Genomic DNA, 16466 nt, shown 5'->3' with positions numbered 1-16466 from the left:
CTTTGGGGTACTATAGCAAAGCTGACCGGAAAAGTTAGAGGAGCCCCAAATCAAGAAATACACAGAGAATGGAGATTATTCAAGGAGTGTATAAGATTATATTCTAGAAAATGATATTATCCTAGCAGAATTGAACGATACTTGTATATAATAAACAAATCGAATAAATATACCAGGAAAATATACAGGAAAAAGCTATGAAACAAACTGTGCGATAAAATTAAGACAATAGAAAAAGTACAACGAGAAAGATCGGAAGTTTCTTTCAGAAGACTTTATTAGATAAGACAGGATGTTATAACCAATATTCATTTCTTATTGTTAATTCTCTTTTGTTCTGGTTTATTTTTATTTTCTTTATACTTTTCGTTTTATATCTTCGTGTTTAATTTTGTTGTAACCGTTTGTAATACATATGTAGGATGGTATTTTAAATTAATAAAGACGAATTTGAAAAGAAGAAACACTTTCAGGGCAGCGAGAGGCCCCTCCGACAGGAGAGCCAAAAATGGGGCTCCTCTGTTGTCCTGTTGGAAAGGCTTCTCAGGGGGTCCCGCTGGCCGCTGGGGGCGACGGAGGCCATGCTGCTCTGACTCCCCCCCCCCCATTCTTTCTCCAGTTTGCGGCCTGGGTGGACGCCGTGGTCTTTGTCTTCAGCCTGGAGGACGAGATCAGCTTCCAGACGGTCTACAACTACTACCTGCGGCTCTGCAGCTACCGCAACACCTCGGAGGTGCCCATGGTGCTGGTCGGCACGCAAGGTGAGCGGTGGTGGGGCCGGTCAGCGCAGGGCAGGACCCCTCCGTCCGGCCTCGGAGCGGACTGGAGGGTCAGGCAGTGGGAAGCCGCTCTCTCTGGTCTGGGCTGCCCTGCTCTGAGAAGGAAAACCAGGAATCCCACCCATAGCAAACTGTCTTGTCCCAGAGAAGGGAGGGCGAGAGGCTGCTCTTGTGGACTCACCTCTGGGTTGCAAGGGGGCTGCCGTTGCTGTTCTCTCCCCCCATTCTTCTTCTTCTTCTTCTTCTTCTTCTTCTTCTTCTTCTTCTTCTTCTTCTTCTTCTTCTTCTTCTTCTTCAATTCATTTATACCTCACCCATCTGGCTGGCTTCACAGTTTTTCCTACATTGTGATTTTTGCATAGCGTGCGCACACACGCATCATCATGATTGGTGATATATATTGTCAGGTCGGAAATTATGAAACCGATATTACGATATGAACTTGGACGATATATTGCCCAGCCCTAAAGACCTCCGGGTATAGGGTGGTATATAAATTCTAATAATAATAATAATAATAATAATAATAATAATAAATTGTCCAGTAGCACCTTAGAGACTAAGTTTGTGCAGGCACACTTCTTCAGATACCAAAAAAGCTAATACCCAGAACAAACTTCATTGGTCTCTACTGGACAATTTTTTAATTCATTTCAACTGTGTCAGACCAACATGGCTACCTGCCTGAAAATAATAATAGGGGGTTGGCACAGATACAAAGCTAAGCCACCTTAAATGGCCAAATCTCTCCCCCCCCCAGCCCGTTCTGTAGGATGGGGACTGCCTTGGATGGGGAGCAGAACAGAATGCCTTTTCCAGCCTGGCTGGCTGGCCCACGGCAGCGTTTTGTCCCAGGTCTCGCTTGCCCCACGGTCTTGACATTCTCAGGGCTTTGCTGCAGAGGGGAGAGACGGCGAGTCTTCGCCCCGAGGAGCTTACAGTCTAGCGTTTGCCAGTGCAGTGGCAACAGGAGGAGAAAAGGGGAAGAAGTGTGTGGGAGACCCCCCTTGGCACCTGGGCTCTGCGGTGGATGTGGACCCGGGGGGGGGGTCATGTCTGGGGTGCTGTGGGGGCAGCAATTTTTGTTCACAGGAAGTGATTTATCAGGAGGAGGAGGCCTTGGGGGTCTGCTTGGACTGGGGCCAGAAGTGGAAAGGCAGTGGGGTCAGGGGGGGGCGCCCCTCTCCAGCCCCTGGACAGATGAAAGGGAAGGGGGCCTCTTTTCCTCCCCCCTGAACTTAGAGCAGGAAGGGGGGACCTTGTCCCTAACCATTGGGCAAGCTGGCTGCCGGGGCTGCTGCAAGTGGGGGGAGTCTGGCCTGGCCCCCCAGACATGGCCGACTTTGTTCGTTTGTTTGACCAAAATTTATACGGTGCCTGATTTGGGGGGGGGGGGATGCCTCACAGGGTTCTACAAAAAGACAAGAAAACCAAGGACAAAATTACTGCAAAATTACATGCAAAAAGTTAAAATGCTAAAGCGCCTTTAAGATTTGTGTCAACTTCCTAGGCGTCTGGACAGGCTTTTTGAAAGGTGTGTTTTTATCAGAGAGCCAGGAAGGCGCCTGCTTGAGGTCCAGAGGCAGGGAGTTCCCAAGGACACACTCAATGACTGAGTTTTTACAAGGGCGTCAAATGGGTGTGATGTGGCAGTGCCCATTCTGCCCACGGAAGCAACTGAGTGGCTGCACAAGGCGCTGGCAACGGCCGGCCTGGCATTGTGCCCAGGCCCTGGGGCACTGTGTGGGGCAGCAGTGACCCCTGCCTGCCCCAGGGAGGTTGGCATCAGGGGGGCAGATGTTCTCAGGCCTCTCCCTGACCCCCTCCCTCCCTCTCAGATGCCATCAGCGCCACCAACCCCCGGGTGATTGACGACTCCCGCGCCAGGAAGCTGTCGAACGACCTGAAGCGCTGCACCTACTACGAGACTTGTGCCACCTACGGGCTCAATGTGGAGAGAGTCTTCCAGGATGGTAAGTGGACGCCTGCCGGCCTTGGCCGGGGCAGCAGGAGGGGAGTGGGGCTGCCTTGATGGGGCGCAAGAAGGGAGCCCATCTTTCCTGGCAGGAAGCGGGCAACTGCCTTTGCCCCTGAATTGCCCTTTCTACGATGGTATGTTGACTCTTTTTTTAAGAAATACACCATTTAGAGTACAGACTGCTGGTCCATCTTGTGGCAGTGAGTTCCACAGGTCCCTTTATGTTTTGCATGGTCTCTGTTGGTGGCAGGGCAGTATTTGCCCGCTTGATACCCCCCCCCAGGGGCTTTGGGCTGCAGCTCTCATTAGCCCCCAGTCAGCCCCATGGAGAAGGCGGTAGAGCAGTGGTTCCCCAAGTGGGTGGAGGGATTACTTGGGGGTGGGGGCCGCTCAGAGACGAGGGGGTGGCAGGGGGCACTGTACTTGCAGGTGACTATCAGGCTTTGAAAAGCTGGCATCACCAGACCAAGTTCATGCATTTTGTTGGGTTAAAAGAGTTGTAATTTGAACAAGAGTGCAATTAATTGTCACTGTTTTTAATTGTATTGTGCTTACACCTTCCGAATTGGGTCGGGCAAAGAGCTCTCCTGCGTAATGCATTTTATAGGAACCAAGGGGGTGGCTGAGGCCTGGCGCTCTTGCAGGGCCTTTTCAGCAGTGGCTTTCATGCGACGGTCACCTCCAGGCTTGACTACTGTAATTCGCTCTACGCGGGGCTGCCCTTGAAGCTGTCCCAGAAACTCCAGCGGGTACAGAATGCTGCAGCAAGGCTCCTCACAGGGTCTCTGCCATGGGAGCATATTCACCCAGTGCTTTTCAAGCTGCACTGGCTCCCGGTGGAGTACAGGGTCAGATTTAAGGTGCTGCTTTTGACCTTTAAAGCCCTTCATGGCCTAGGACCCTCGTACCTACGGGACCGCCTCTCCCGGTATGCCCCACGGAGAGCCTCAAGGTCCATAAATAACAACACCCTAGTGGTCCCAGGCCCTAAGGAAGTTAGATTGGCTTCAACCAGAGCCAGGGCCTTTTCAACACTGGCTCCGGCCTGGTGGAACGCTCTGCCTCATGAGACCAGGGCCCTGCAGGATCTGATTTCTTTCCACAGGGCCTGTAAAACAGAGATATTCTGCCCGGCCTTTGGCTTGGAGCCAATTTGATTCCCTCCCCCTCTTTTCTTTTTCCTTTTTTCTTTCTCCTCCTGTGATGAGGCTGCATTTTAATATTTTAATGTTCCAATATTTTAACGTTGTTTTTTAATCTTGTTTTTAAGTTGTATTCTTTCAACTTGTTTTTATTATTGCTTTTTAGCCGCTCTGAGCCCGGCCTTGGCTGGGGAGGGCGGGGTATAAATAAAAATTATTATTATTATTATTATTATTATTATTATTCTTGGCTGAGAGGGGAGGAGCCCTTGCAGTGCTTAGAGGCGGGGCCTGGTTCGGGTGAAAGCCTTCTGATTGGTCTGGGGAACAGCGGCCTGTGATTGGACCTGGAGGGCTCCACTCAGGGAAGACAGGCAGTTAACTGCCCCTATGAGAAAGTCATGGTGGCAGAGGGGAAAGTGGGGGGCAGAGACTTGGGGTGAAGAGCAGGGGGAGGGAGCCCTGCCAGGCTGCCCTCTGGGCACGTGCCCACAAAACATGGGTGAGCGGAGAGTCCAAAGGGGCCAGCTGCCCCAGCAGGCAGAAGTGCAACTGGGAGAGCTTTTGGTGGACGTTTGGCCCTGAGCATAGCTGTCAACTTTCCCCTTTTCTTGCGAGGAAGCCTATTCGGAATAAGGGAATTTCCCTTAAAAAAAGGAAAACGTTGACAATTATGGACCTGGCCTGCCAGCGCCCGCCCCCAATCTCAGAGGGGGCAGGGGAAAGGATCACAGTGGGAAGTTACGGTGGCAGGGAGTTCCAGAGACCCCGAAATAGAGGTGCCACACCCCCCCCTGCAAATACCTGTTGTGGTTCAGCCTCACCCCCCATTCTTGCCTTTCCCCAGCCCATCTGTGGGGGGAGCCACCCCAGGTGTGGCTGCTGTGCCAGAGATGGGGGCTGCTTCCCCCTTTCTGTAAACTGCCCCCCCGATGGTCGCCTGAGGCTTATCTCTCCCCCCCCCCCGCTTTTCCAGTGGCCCAGAAGGTGGTGGCCCTGCGCAAGAAGCAGCAGCTCTCCATTGGGCCCTGCAAGTCGCTGCCCAACTCCCCCAGCCATTCGTCCGTCTCGGCCGCCTCCATCCCCTCCGTGCACATCAACCAGGTAGGGCGGGCCGGGGGGGGGCATCTTTGGGGAGGGCCCTGGGTCTTTCCTGGGAGCTTGGAGGGTCTTTCTGGCCAGCCCCGTCAGTGGGAAGAGGCTGTCCTGGGCTGAGCCCTGCAGGAAACCAGAGTAGTTGTTTTATTTAATCATTTCTTCAATACAAGCAACAAGTGCAAAAGACACATACAACAAAAACCACAATAACACAATTTGACAATTCAGATTTGAATACACTGATATACCTATGACTACACCTTTTCAACAATGTTTTCCCACCTCTTTCTGCTCCCCCCACTATCCGCCTTATCGCTTAAATATTCCTTGCAGATTTCTTCATATTTATCCATTCTTAATCTGCGTCGACATGCAGTTCGTTCGTATATGTAGCTAATCTGTCCATATTATCAATCCATGTGCTCAATGGAATCTCTTTGCAGCTCTTCCAATTCATCAAAACAAGTTTTTTTGCTTCTAATATAGCACGGTACATCCATTTTTTTTGACCCCTTGTAATCTCCCACGTTTCCGGAATATAATTTAGAATTAAATTCAATTCCCCTAAATAACAATTTCTTTTTATTACTCTTGCTGTAAACATCCTCACCAGGAAAGCAGAGTTCTCATTGCTCAGAGCTGTAGCCTCACCGAGCCAGACAGGCCTAGAAAGTGACATGAGAACCCAAAAGGGCCTTGCAGGATCTGGTCCCGTCCTCACAGTGGCCTCCCCAGTGCTCCATATGGGAAGCTCGGAAGCAACAGCGATTGTTATTCCCCATCTTCCAGTATTCAGAGGTAGACTGCCCCTGGGCATGGAGGTTCTGCTATCTCAACAGATCTCTACAAGAAGAGCCCTTGCGGCTGGTGGTCCACCTTGCTCAGCATCCTGTCCTTCCAGAGGGCACCCAGATGCCACCCCCCCCCCAGTAGCCTTCAATGGAAAAGATGGAGAGAGGAAGGATTGCCCTGACTGGAGGGGAAGAGCTGGCTGGACCTCAGCTGGAGTGGCAGAAGGGGGGGGGCTGGTCCTGGGGGTGTCTCTGATGCCCTCTCTTTGCAAACTCAGGGGGTCAGGTGACAACTAGCACCACCCTAACGCCAACCAGCACTTTCCGCATACTTGCGAGACTCCCTTGCCAGGCTGGTGGGTAGCAAAGCTGAAAATGATGCCAATGTATTTCACACCTGGCAGCCAATTCTCCACTTTGGTTTCAGATAGTATCTGCGTAAACGAGTCTTAAAAGCCCAGGACAGAAATGTTCACAGTCCACCAGCGGCTCTGGTGGCTCATTTGCCAGAAGTCATCTAATTAGCATTAACTCTGGTGGTTCCCGCCCCGTGAGAAGTGAGGATACAGGGAACCAGGCAGAGTGCCTTCTAGGTGGTGGCGCCCGCCCTGTGGAATGCCCTCCCGTCAGATGTCAAGGAAATAAGCAACTATCTGACTTTTAGAAGACATCTGAAGGCAGCCCTGGTTTGATGTTTTATTGCGTTTTTAATATTCTGTTAGGGACACAGGCGGCACTGTGGTCTAAACCACAGAGCCTAGGACTTGCAGATCAGAAGGTTGGCGGTTCGAATCCCTGCGATGGGGTGAGCTCCCGTTGCTCGGTCCCTGCTCCTGCCAACCTAGCAGTTCGAAAGCACGTCAAAGTGCAAGTAGATAAATAGGTACCACTCCGGCGGGAAGGTAAACAGCATTTCTGTGCACTGCTCTGGTTCGCCAGAAGCGGCTTAGTCATGCTGGCCACATGACCCAGAAGTTGTACTCTGGCTCCCTCAGCCAATAAAGCGAGATGAGCGCCACAACCCCAGAGTCGGACACAACTGGACCTAATGGTCAGGGGTACCTTTAACTTTACTAATATTCTGTTGGGAGCTGTCCAGAGTGGCTGAGGCAACCCAGCCAGATGGGCGTGGTATAAATAAATTATTATTATTATTATTATTATTATTATTATTATTATTATTATTAGTGTCCACTCGATTCTGACCGAACAAAGCTTCCTGGTGTATATTTTGCTCTAGGAGGCGTAGTTTAATCAGAATTGAGTCGATTCTTCCAGAGTTAATGCTAAATACTTTACTTCTGGTCAATGAGCCACCAGAGCCGCTAGAGGGCCATGAAACATTGTGTCCTGGACTTTTTAAACTTGCCTATCCATCTGAAGGTAAACAGCGTTTCCATGCGCTGCTCTGGTTCGCCAGAAGTGGCTTAGTCCTGCTGGCCACATGACCCGGAAGCTGCACTCCGGCTCCCTCGGCCAGTAAAGCGAGATGAGCGCTGCAACCCCAGAGTCGTCTGCGACTGGACTTAACGGTCAGGGGTACCTTTACTTTTTTTTCCATCTGAAACCCAAGGGGCAAATTGGTTTCCAGATGTGATTTTTTTCCAGCTCTTACTAGTAGAGTTGGAAGGGACTGTTGTGGGTCATCCATCCGACATCGGATCCCAGTACATTTCCAAGCACAATTCAAAGTGTTGGTGCTGACCTTGAGAGCCCTAAACAGCCTCAAAGGCCCAGTATACCTGAAGGAACGTCTCCACCTCCATCGTTGAGCCCGGACACTGAGGTCCAGCTCCGAAGACCTTCTGGCGGTTCCCTCCCTGCAAGAAGTCAAGTTACAGGGAATCAGGGAGAGGGCCTTCTCAGTGGTGGCACCCACCCTGTCGAACGCCCTCCCACCAGATGTCAAGGAAATAAACAACTATCTAACTTTTAGTTATTATTATCCAGTCCAATCCCCTTCAATGCAGGAATCGCAAATAAAGCATCTCTCGCGGGTGGCTCCAAACCCTTGTTTAAAAACCTCCAAGGAAGGTGAGGCCTCCGTTAGAAATCACTTCATAGAATAGAATCATAGAGTTGGAAGAGACGACAAGGGCCATCGAGTCCAACCCCCTGCCAAGCAGGAAACACCATCAGAGCACTCCTGACATATGGTTGTCAAGCCTCTGCTTAAAGTCCTCCAAAGAAGGAGACTCCACCACACTCCTTGGCAGCAAATTCCACTGTCGAACAGCACCGTCCGCTGTTCTTGTTGATTCTGCTGCGGCGGGGAGGCAGCCCCTTTTTTGGGGGGTAGGATAGGTGGTTTGGTGGTGTGGGAGGCCCCCCAGTGTCGACCCCCTGGCCTCACGTGTCCCCCTTCCTCCCCAGGCTGCCAACGGGAGCGGGGCCTTCAGCGACTACTCGTCCTCTGTGCCCTCGACCCCCAGCATCAGCCAGCGAGAGCTGCGGATCGAGACCATTGCCGCCTCCAACACCCCCACCCCCATCCGCAAGCAGTCGAAGCGCCGGTCTAACATCTTCACAGTGAGTGCCTGAGTGTCTGGGGGGGGTGCATACGGGAAGAGGGTGGGTGGGGGGCTCCTTTGGGTGGGCTGCCTGCGCAGAGCAGCCCATTCATTGCCTGCGGGGGGCAAAGTGGGGCGACACCAAGGCATAGCTGTCAACCTTCCCTTTTTGGGGGGAAATTCCCTTATTCCAGCGCTGCTTCCCGCTGCTATCCCGGATTGTCAGCTATCCCGTAGTCTGTCCCCGGGACAGGGGAGGCTGCCGATCCCTTATTTTCAAATCTGAAAGTTGACAGCTAAGCACCAAAGTTGCCCCACAAGGAACCACGTGGTGGGTCGTGCCCTGTTCCAAACATTCGCAAATGGTTTGGACACAGGAGGGACGCACATCCACTTTGCAGATGATTAAAAATCGGGACAAATTGCAAACTCCGCTGGGAATAGGATTGAGCTTCAGGGTGATATTGTGGAGCAGAGATTTCATGAAGAGTCATTCTGGATTGTCCTCTCCCCTGAGTGACCTTTTGTTTTTAGCTTTCTTGGTTGTCCAGAAATAACTGAATTTGAGAAATTGGATCCCTCCCTCTGCCCCAAGGCCTTTGGCTTCTGCCTCTCTGATTCCTATCATTATTATTATTATTATTATTAAGAATTTATATACCGCCCGGGGTCTCAGGGCGGTTCACAGAATAAAAGATATAAAACCACAAAATACCTAAAAAAAATAAAAACAACAGCCCAATAGGCCTGCCGCCAAAAAACCCCCACATTTTAAGAGGGCAATGGATGTAAATCAGATCAACCAAAGGCCTGGTTAAAAAGGAACGTATCTGCCTGGCGCCTAAAGGTGTTTAATGAATGCGCCAGGCGGACGTCCCTGCGGAGAGATTCCGAGGAACCTCGTTCCTCCTCAGTTTTAGGGGCCCAATTCCCTCCCTGCTTCTGTTCTTCTACAGAAGTCCAGATACCACAGGGTGTGTGTGCAGATTTCCTGCAAAAAGCAATAAAGACAAAAGAGCAAATTCATTGTGATACTGCTGAGAACTCTCAGACGCATTTTGGAAAATCCTGGGAGGGAAGGTGTGGCCTGTGGGCCGAGGGCACCCGGGGGTCTTCCATCTTAAAGAATGGCCAGGGGGACATGGTTGGCCAGTCCATAGTTATCCCTTCCAAAGAGAAATCCCAGACGGGACCTCTCCCCATTTTTCAATCATCTGTTTGCAACACGGGCCAAGGCTGTCCGGTCTTGGAAGTCTTGACCATTGTAGAGAATCTGTATCTTTGAACACGGGCAAAGCTTTCCTGATTTCTAATGGGAGAAAAGCCACGAGCACGCTAAACCCCAGAGCAGGCATCACCTGGCCTGGAAGCAGCTGCGCAGCCCCCCCCCCCCGCCCAGCCCCACGAGGGCCACAGAGCAGTGCATGCCCCTAGGGAGGGAGCACCTGGAGAGGCTGTGGGTCTTGCTGGGGCTCCTTGGCTTGGCTGTGAGGTCTTCTGCTGCAGCCGGGGGGTGGGCAGGATGTGAAAGCTGAGGCTTGCCTGTCTGGCGCTCGGGCGGGGGCTGTGGGGCACAGCCTTTGCAAAGACAAATGGCCGCTGTTTTCTCTTGCAACCCCCCCCCCCCAGCCCACTTGACCAGCCCCAGTCTCTGGGGCTTCTTCCCTGGGCCAATTCCGTACACAAACACAGACACACCCTGCCTTCCTGGGTCTCGGCTCTTCCTCTGCAAGTGGGGCTGCTGCTGGCTGGGGGGGTCCGGCGGGGGCCCTGGCTGTCCTTGCTCCTGCTTGCTTTGCTGCCCCCACTGCACGCGGCCCCCTCCCGACGCTCCTGCTTGCTCCTGCTGGCTGCTGCCTTCCTCCCTGCTCCTCGCAGGCGGATCTTTGAGTGAGCGAGCGCTGCGCTGGCCTGCTCCCTCTCTCGCTCTCTCGCTCGCTTGCCCCTGCCGCCACTCGGAATGGCTTGCCGTGAGACCACCCCTCTTGCTTGGCGTCCTCCCTGCGGATCTGCTCTCTTCACCATGCTTGTTCACGTCCATCCACAAGCTGCTGCCCCGCAGCTGCTCTCACGTGGGGGTCCTTCCAGGGGGCGGCACTGGCGGGGGGCTCCGGACGGGGGCTCCTGAAGGGTCTGGCAGCCGGGGCTTCTTTGGCTGTTGGGGCACGGGGTGGGGCGGAGGGAGGGGACCCTGTTTCCTTGGTCTTCACCTGTGCACCCCTCATTCCCAGAAGCTCATTCCCATGGCTGCTGCTTCCCCTGCCTCCCTCCCTCTCCAAACCACTCCTTCTGCTTCTGCCCCTTCCTGGCTGCCTCTCCTGCTCTCTGCACCAGCCAAGGAGGACGGAGGGTGTCAGTGTGTCTCTGGCCAGCAGGTGGAGGCAGAATCCTGCTTCCCTTCCTTCCTCCTTTCTTTCCTCCCTCCCTTCCTCCCTCCCTCCCTCGGCTCTTCCTTCTCTCTCATCTGCTCGGCCTGATTGCTGCTGCTGCTGCCGCTGCTGCCGCCGCCGCCGCCCCACCTCTGGGCTGGCCGGCCTGGTTCTCTGTGTCCTTCCTGCCGTGCCCCAGACAGACAGACAGACAGACGCGCACACACACGTCCTTTTCTGAGTATAACATGCCAAACTCTTTATTCTTTCGATATTTGCAGATATGTGCCACTGTTTCCAACTTTTCATCAACCAAAAGGCCTTTTCAACTCCTTCCAAATTAGAAGATCCCGTTGGTTCCCCAGCAGGCACCTCAGTACCAATTCTCTCACTTTTCATTGCCTCTCCAGGGCCGGATCAGGGACAGGCACTGGGAGTGATCTCAGATTAGCGGCCTGCCCTACCTGCCGCCTGGGTCCCCCTCCTCCCGGAGACACGCAGGAGCCTTTAGCCCCTCCTCCTCCCCCCCTCTCTAAAGTCTCTCGGAGGGAGTCTGCTGCGCCTGCCCTCTAAGCCGGGACTTTGCTGGGCGAGCCGGACTGTCCGCCTGCCGAGAAGGGGCCCTCCGGGGACAGGAAGACCGACAGAGCCGCCAGGAAGTGCCAGGAGATGGAGGGGCCACGGGACGCTTTGCCGCCGGTCGCGCCCTGCTACTTGCTCTCCGGCTCCCTCCTTCCTCCTGCATGGACTCCTCCTCTCCTCCTCCTCCTCTTCTTCCTCTTCTTCTTCCTCCTCCTCCTCTTCTTCCTCCTTCTCTGCCACGGCCGCCGCCGCCTCCTCCTCCCCAGACGACTATGGCTCTTGGAGGCCCACTCTTTTGAGCTCCTTGGAGTGCGGGGCAAGAGGGCTGCCGCCACCGCTCCTCCTTTCCGACCCTCTTCCGAGTGCGCAGGGGCTGGTGCGGCCGGCTGCGTTGATGGACAGACAACGCAAGGGCTTGTAAGATGGACGGACGCCGGCCGAGGGCCGAAGGCTGCCTCCTCCCGCCATTCTTGTGGTTCTGAATGTATCGCTTGCGCCCCCCGCCGTGACTCCCGCAAGGCTCTCCACTGTCTCTCCAGCACCTTCCATGGACCGCTTCTCAGCAGACTGTGGTTTCCAGCTTCATCTAGTGATCCGTTTATTTATTAAGCTGATGGTGGTGGTGATGATGATGATGATGAACTGGAGTTATTGCTCTTCCTCTCCCCGCCCTCCTCCTTTCTCTCTCTCTCTCTCTTTCTCTCCCCAAGAATCATGTTCTAAATGTAAAGTAGCTGTTTATTGTCAAAGCTCTTTTGTAAGGGGCTGACGGTGGCCCAGTGACATCCGCGACTTTGTATGGTGCCCGTGTGTTCACCAAATAAACGGTTGGATTAGTCGGGCTGGTGCCTTCTTTTCCGGCGGTGCTTTTGCTGCTGCTGCTGTTGCTTCTGCTGCTGCTGTTGCTGCTGCTGCTTCCTCCATCCACGCTCACCCCATCCCATGCTGCTCTCGTCTATCACCCCATCCCGGGGACCGGGGGCGGGCGGACAGGCGGGGGCCGAGGCCGCGGCAGCGCCTCCACTCCTCTGGCCTGGGGCTGGAGCAGAGAGCAGGCTGGGGCTCCCCTGAGTCTCCAGGGGTCAGCCTCCCTGCCCTGCCCTCCCTGCCCATCTAACGCCCCGTGTCTCTTCTCTTCCAGTCTCGGAAAGGCACGGACATCGAGCGGGAGAAGAAGGCCCCGGAGTGTAAGGCGGACTCCATCGGCAGCGGGCGGGCCATTCCCATTAAGCAGGTTCGCGCTCTTCCCCCATCGCTGCAGCCCTGGAGGGAGGGCGGGAGGGCCAGACGGGGGGGGGGGAGCCGGCAGAAGGGGCACCTGGGGCTCACCCCACTCTTTTTCCTTCCCCGCGACTGAGGAGCATCTCTTTGTCAGGCCCATTGTGTTTCTCCATGCCAGTGTTGCAGTCACCAGCTCTGTGTTCGGCTACTCTGTGTGCCTACGTGTGTGCATTTGGGCGGCGGGGAGGAGGGGAGGCCTTTGCCACGCTCTCCAAGGTGCCATCGGGGGGCTGCCAAGCACCATCTGCTGGCTGGCGACATCTGTGGGACTCCATGTTGCTTGCTTGGGCCCTCGCGCAACGGTCAGTGAGTGTGGGGCGGGCGCCATTCAGCATGGATCTCCGAAGGCTGCTGGGGACCAGGCCTTGCCCGTCATGCCAGGATGCCAAGGCTGGTTGCGGCTTTGGTGCAAGAGGAGGCGCTTGGCAGCCTCTCCTGGCATTGAGCCCCGGCCCTGAACGTAGATTCCAGGGGCCGGGTGGCTGGCCTTGCTGAAGAAGGCCTGCATCAAAGGACGTCCTTCCCGGGAGCCGGTCAAGTGCTGGGCTGGCTCTCTGTGTAAGACCGCCTTCGAGAGGAGACCGAGCTCCGCAATCCCGTAAGGTGGTTTTGCTGCCATCTCCACTACAGCAAAAGTCTCTGCAGGGAGATTTCCTCCAGACAGCGCCAGGTCTTCTGGAGGAAGCCCCCTGCCTTGCTGTCTGCCCCATTTGGGGGAAGGACCTGGTAAGTTGAGATCTCTCCCTGCTTCCAAGAAGGTGGACAGGAGTCGCGGTGGCTGGTTGTGGAAGAGGAGCCTTCTGGGGCTTTGGTGCAAAACGCCTCCTGGAAGTCTCGGGGGCAGGACTGGGGCAGTCTCGTCCGTCCCCCCGCCATCCCCTTTCTCTGTCACTGGCACAGCTGGAGGAGGGGGAGTCTGAAGGAGAAAAATGGCAGGAAAAGGTGCAGCTGAGGGTGTTGCAGTTCAGGCAGCCTTTGTGGGGAAGAGAAGCTGTTTCCCCAGGACTTTGTTGCCGGCCCTTGGCTTCTCGGGGGCCCCACCCCCCCGCCAGCAGCCCACTCCCCACAAGGGCTTGGACCCCTTTCTCTCTCCTTTCCGTGGCAAAACAGGAGGCCTCGGGGGACAGGGCATTATCTGTCCTGGCTCTGCTTGCCAGCCACGGGGCTCCCCGCTCTCTTTCGGGGGTCCTGTGTCGGGGGGCTGACTGAGCCCCCTCCTGGCCTTGGTGACTGGCAGCAGCTGGGCGGAGCTGCAGGCCACACAGCCCTCCTGTGGCTCACTGTCCGAGGCAGCTGGGCCGCTTTCTGTGCGGCATTCAGGTAGTTCTGACTGAGTTCAGGCCACAAGGCTGGGAGGGCTCTCCTCACTCCTGGCCCCTCAACCTGCCCCCACCCGGGGCTTCTGTGTGAACTCAGTCCAGGGCCCTTGCCAGAGGTCTCCTGTTGGGTTGCGGGGCCTTGCCGGGGTTCCTTAGCAAAGTCTCCCTCCCAGCTGGGGGGCAGAAGCAGGCTCCCCACTACGACTTGGGAGAAGGCGAGCCCAGAGGCCCGTCCTGTCCAACATCCTGCTCTTGCTGCGGCTGAACAGTTGCCTGTGGGGCTCCCACAAGAGCCCTGTTTACTCCTGTTGGCCAAGGGTTCAGGCCAACCCAAGGCTGCCCCTCTGCAGGCAGCCTCAAAGCCCCAGAGCTTCCCTGCAGACCCTCCTACTGCCTGAGAGTCAGGTCAAAGGGCTCATCTAGTCGAGGGTTCCCTGCCCACAGGACGGAAGAAGCCCTACCAGCCCAGCCCCCCAGCCCAGCCCTCCGTGCCTGGCCTGCACTGGTGGAGAGCTGGGCTCCTGAGTGGGGCTGAGCAAGAGGGGAGCGGCCTCCCCACCACCTCCCTCCTTGTCCTGCCTGGGGTGTTCCCATCCTCCCCAGCCCCCCCCTCCGGCCCCTGGGGCAGTTGCTCCGGCCCCATCCCACCCTGCGCTCTCCCTTCCTGGGCTGCCTGGGCCGGGTGGCTTCTCCTTGGAGGGAGCCGGGATCATGCTGGGAGCTTAGATTACATTTAAATTGCCATTTGCATTTTCCAATCAATACGCGACTTTACAATTAAGTTTGGTGTTAAAATTCTTAGCGAAAAGTGAGTGGAAGGGAGATTTGTGGAGTAAACGAGTCCTGTGGGGGCCATTGCTGCTCCCTGCTTCATTACCCTGCATATTGCTGCTGTTGCTGCTGCTGCTGCCGCCGCCACCGCTGCCGCCTCCACTGCCAGCCTCAATCTAGCAGCCTGGCTTGGCGGGGGAGGGGGGGAGATGCGTGCATGTGGGGAGGGAGGCGGCCTGCCCCATCGTGGAGACCCTTTCCCCCGGTTGGGGGAGAGGTGGCAACCGGGCAGAGGAGGGTGGCTTGGCTGGAGGGGGCGGGCAGTGCCCTTTATTGGCAGAAGGCATCTCCTGGGTTGGGGGGGGTCCGGCCTGCCTGCCTCCTGGCCTGGTTCATTTTGTCCCCAAACCTGTTCTGCCTGTGAACTTGGACACACTTGGCGAGACTGGAGTCTGTTGCGCCGCAGAAACCAGACCTTCCCCGCCACCCCCAGGAATGCTTGGGGGCCCCTCGCTCTCTCAGCTGAAGAAGGGGGCTTCCCAACATGACTTCCCTTCAAGCCCCCGACAGTGGTGGTCTCATTTTTCTGCACTTGCCAGCAGTAGTGGGGGCTTTATTTTGCTCCTTTGAGGACCTGAGGATGGGAGGTTCCCAGCTGACCAGAAGAAACGTGGCCTCCTCCTGGACCATCAACAGCTGCAAGATGGTCCAACGGTGGCCTGAGAAGAAGGAGGAGCGGGGGGGGGAAGGCCGTGTCCTCCTGAATGTGCTGGAAACCTTGAGAGAGGAGGGGGCTCTTGCCCTGGGGCCCTGCTTGCTTCCGGGCTTCCGGTTGGCCCCTGTGGGACTAGGTGGGCCTGATGGAGCAGCGTTGTTCTTGCTTCTTTCAAGGTGGGAGCCTTTGTGAGGAAGGAGGGGGGTCTGCCTGTTTGGGGGCACGGGAGGCAGATGGAGGGGCCTGTTTCTGGACCCCACCTGCCTTCAGCAGCAGCAGCAGCAGCAGCAGCAGCCAAGGTCTGCCTCTGGCCTGCCTAGCCTTGGTCTATTGGCCATCCATGTTTGCATTCCCTCCCAGTTGCCTGGGGAAGGACTGGACTGTGGGAAGCCGAGAGGCTTCCTCGGTTATGGTCAGCCCAACCAGGGATGAGCGTCCCCGGGGCCTCCTTGGGCTGTGGGGACCCTGAGCTCAGCCCCTTTGGCCAAGTGCCCATGGTCTCCTTGCAGGCTTTGGCCAGCTCAGCCTTGACCTCTGGCCCCAGCTATGGGCATAGCTAGGGGGAAAGGCACCACCTGCAGAGACTGGGCAGGGCACACCCTAAACTGGCTGGTGTGCTGTGCCTCCATCTCTGGCCCTTGGGCAATGGTCCTGCCTGTAGGCTGCTGGGCCAGGGGGGCTTATTTGCCCCACCTGCAGGGGAGTTTGGCCTCTGACTCAGGTTTGGGGACCTGAGAAGATTGCGGAAGAGGGCTCAGCCCTTGCCTCCCGCAGGGCAGCCAGCCAGCCTCCACGGAGAGGCAGCCTCTTGAGCCTCCAGGAATGTCCGTTTTGCTTAGGAACACATTGCATTCTCCTTTTCCTATGCCTGAAATGGATTGCTTCAAATGGATTCCTGAAACATGAGCCATTTTTTTTACTTCCAATGTTTGGGCCCCATGTTGATTGCGTAGTGGAGAGACTGAGGCAGGGCAAGCTTGGCGTCTGGGCATCCCTGGACTTTTCCGCAGAAGGGACTGCGCTCTCGGGGGGGGGGTGTTGTGTCCAGGTGCCGTGTGTACAAGGCACAGTCTCTGCGGGGAACCCCTTCTCTGCTGGTGGGGCTGGGCAGAGGGGCTGTGGCCTGGCTGC

At 55.8% G+C, this 16466-nt stretch overlaps 2 protein-coding genes across 4 annotated transcripts in view; one reads left to right on the top strand and one right to left on the bottom strand.

Moving 5' to 3' along the window:
• The window catches only part of LOC310660898 (uncharacterized protein), a 561482-nt gene that overhangs the window by 292046 nt on the left and 252970 nt on the right, over positions 1-16466 (bottom strand). The window lies entirely within an intron of this gene.
• AGAP3 (ArfGAP with GTPase domain, ankyrin repeat and PH domain 3) overlaps positions 1-16466 on the top strand; it is a 100006-nt gene that overhangs the window by 52907 nt on the left and 30633 nt on the right. For 2 of the 3 annotated variants that reach the window (XM_083406146.1, XM_083406145.1), the window contains exons 5-9: positions 620-761; positions 2618-2752; positions 4876-5003; positions 8162-8317; positions 12391-12483. In XM_083406146.1, coding sequence (XP_083262272.1) covers positions 620-761; positions 2618-2752; positions 4876-5003; positions 8162-8317; positions 12391-12483 — 654 coding nt within the window. Of the gene's footprint in view, positions 1-619; positions 762-2617; positions 2753-4281; positions 4402-4875; positions 5004-8161; positions 8318-12390; positions 12484-16466 lie in introns of those variants that run through there. The other variant, XM_083406147.1, reaches the window with a different exon arrangement.

The sequence above is a fragment of the Podarcis tiliguerta genome (genome assembly GCF_965153285.1).
Source record: "Podarcis tiliguerta genome assembly, chromosome: 12".
Taxonomy (NCBI): domain Eukaryota; kingdom Metazoa; phylum Chordata; class Lepidosauria; order Squamata; family Lacertidae; genus Podarcis; species Podarcis tiliguerta.
Note: the sequence above shows the minus strand (reverse complement) of the source record. Positions and strands in the feature narration are given on the sequence as shown.